The 1268-nt window shown below is 51.6% G+C and overlaps 1 protein-coding gene across 1 annotated transcript in view; it reads left to right on the top strand.

Annotated features, from left to right (window-relative positions):
* The window catches only part of LOC117182718, a 5041-nt gene extending 4132 nt beyond the window's left edge, over nt 1-909 (top strand). Inside the window, exon 2 of the mRNA XM_033375823.1 lies at nt 243-909. Coding sequence (XP_033231714.1) covers nt 243-909 — 667 coding nt within the window. The remainder of the gene's footprint in view (nt 1-242) is intronic.
* The last annotated feature ends 359 nt before the right edge of the window (nt 910-1268 follow it).

Genomic DNA, 1268 nt, shown 5'->3' with positions numbered 1-1268 from the left:
CAAAGTCTCTTGGAAGATCAGCAGCTCAATGGTGCGGCAAGGGAGTCGACACCGTCGACCTCAGGGGTATCCGGGCAAATCCCGGCTCCGGTGAAGTCCAAAACCCAGGTTGAGGCTGAGTGGACCGAGGCCCCAAGTAGGAGGAGAAAAAAGAAACAGCCGCCAAAAACTGACGGAGGGAGAACGGAGCAAAGGACCAAAAAGGATCCAGAACGGGAGAAGGAACCCTGTTAACCAAAAAGGCGGAAAAGGAGGAAAATTCCCAGAGAGGCTATTGCCATCAATCCTGCTGCTGGGAAAAAATATGCGGATGTGCTGAAGGAAGTTCAGGCGAACGTTAAGCCTGACGATCACGGTGTGTCTGTCAAATCCATCAGACAGACAAGAACTGGCGATGTGCTCATAGAGCTCAAAGCTAAAAAGGAGGACAGAGAGCGGTTTGGAACAGCTCTCTCAGGGGCTCTCGGAGATAGCGGTGGCGTTCGTCACCTCGTTCCAAGAGCCAAAATTGTGCTTTACGACCTCGTGGAGACTACCGAGGTGGTAGATGTTGAGGAAGCTCTGAGGGCGGTTTTAGGGGAGCGCATTGGTGCTCCTCCTAAGATCAACCTGACAAAGAGGAACAACAGGGGTTGTGTCCTGGCTTTCGTTGAGCTGGACGCAGTCCCTGCCAGAAAGTTGGAGGTGACTGGTCGACTAAAGATCGGGTGGTTGTACTGCCGTGTGAAGGCGCACAATGCCGTAATTCGGTGTTACCGATGCCACAATCCCGGGCACATTGCCAGGGAATGTACCGGAGAAGACTGCAGTGGCAACTGTCACAGATGCGGTCTGGAGGGCCATAAGGCAGCGCAATGTAGGGAAAAGGTGGCTTTTCGCCCACCTCCTACAGCGAAGAGAAAACCGTAAAGGTTTTTCGCATGGAGTGAGCCGCGAGGCCATGCAAAGGAGGTGTCGTCTTTCGACAAAGTACGTCTATGACCAACGACCTTGAAGTAATGCGGAAGCGGTTTCCAGGGTCGCTGGCAGACGTGGGAAGAGAGGTTTTAGTCGATAAAAATCCGACACTACCCAGACTGTAGCTGGGTGTCTTTTGAAGATTTCCCCTCCTCATACAAAAAAAATCTATATATCTATCTATCTATCTATCTATCTATCTATCTATGTATCTATCTATCTATCTATCTCCCTACCTAAGGGTGTTCCCGCGTTGTCGTCGCGGTAGGGCTTGATCTCTCCTCTAATGACTTCGGCGGCTATGCTGGCGG

This window comes from Belonocnema kinseyi, chromosome 2 (assembly GCF_010883055.1).
Source record: "Belonocnema kinseyi isolate 2016_QV_RU_SX_M_011 chromosome 2, B_treatae_v1, whole genome shotgun sequence".
NCBI classification, from domain to species: Eukaryota; Metazoa; Arthropoda; class Insecta; order Hymenoptera; family Cynipidae; genus Belonocnema; species Belonocnema kinseyi.
This window is presented reverse-complemented; position numbering and strand designations above follow the sequence as displayed.